The 837-nt window shown below is 37.6% G+C and overlaps 1 protein-coding gene across 1 annotated transcript in view; it reads right to left on the reverse strand.

Annotated features, from left to right (window-relative positions):
* The window catches only part of LOC104542063 (carbonic anhydrase-related protein-like), a 27,002-nt gene extending 26,250 nt beyond the window's left edge, over nucleotides 1–752 (reverse strand). Inside the window, exon 1 of the mRNA XM_010186267.1 lies at nucleotides 699–752. Coding sequence (XP_010184569.1) covers nucleotides 699–752 — 54 coding nt within the window. The remainder of the gene's footprint in view (nucleotides 1–698) is intronic.
* Nucleotides 753–837: the final 85 nt, after the last annotated feature.

The raw sequence follows: 837 nt of genomic DNA on the forward strand, positions 1-837 counted from the left end.
AAATTGTGATCAATGTTTTGCTCAGTCATGTGTCTAAGTAGTTAAAATGTCACCCTGTTATCTAACATTGTTTCCACCTTCAGCAAATTAGTTTTGGTAACAGATAGTGTGCCTTCCTATTTTGTGTTTCATTTCTGTCCAGTAACAGCCTCTGTGAAATGCTTATTGTCCCTTACACAGCAGTTCACTTGGGCATCTCAGCATTTCAGAAGACCACTTCCTCCAGCAATCACTCTCCCCTTATTTAATCTTCAATGAGAATTTTGGGCACTCCTCTTGATGAATATAATTTCTAAAGTCACTATAAAATTTTAAATTTACATATTGTAAATCAAATTAAATTTCCAATTATCATACAAATAATTTTATTCATGCTGATCAAAGGCATCTGCTGTCCTAAAAACATGAAACCTTTTTCTTAAAAAATATCGTAATTAATTTGAATATAAGAACACTAATACAAATGTACTTGCCTATGGTTACAAAACTTCTCGACATACAAATGCTCCATGTTAGAAATAAGCTGTCTCACTATTGCCCAGAGATTTACTAGGCATCATGTATTTTAACATCTACAAAAAGCTTTGTTACACATTTGATTTACCTTTGGCTTTTAAAGGAACAAAACTACAGGATCAAACGATGAGATTTCAAAACCCGCAGGATCAAATGATGAGATTTCAGCCTCCAACGCTCACCTTAGCAGCCACAGAAGTACTGCGACCCAAGAAGGCAAAGTCAAAGCACCGCATTTTCCCGGAGACGAGCCTGGCGTTTGCAACAGCTACCACTAGAGGGGGCTCACGGAGCCCCACGAGCCTCACCAAAATCCTGACG

Source organism: Mesitornis unicolor, unplaced genomic scaffold (assembly GCF_000695765.1).
Source record: "Mesitornis unicolor isolate BGI_N332 unplaced genomic scaffold, ASM69576v1 scaffold3706, whole genome shotgun sequence".
Classification (NCBI taxonomy): Eukaryota; Metazoa; Chordata; class Aves; order Mesitornithiformes; family Mesitornithidae; genus Mesitornis; species Mesitornis unicolor.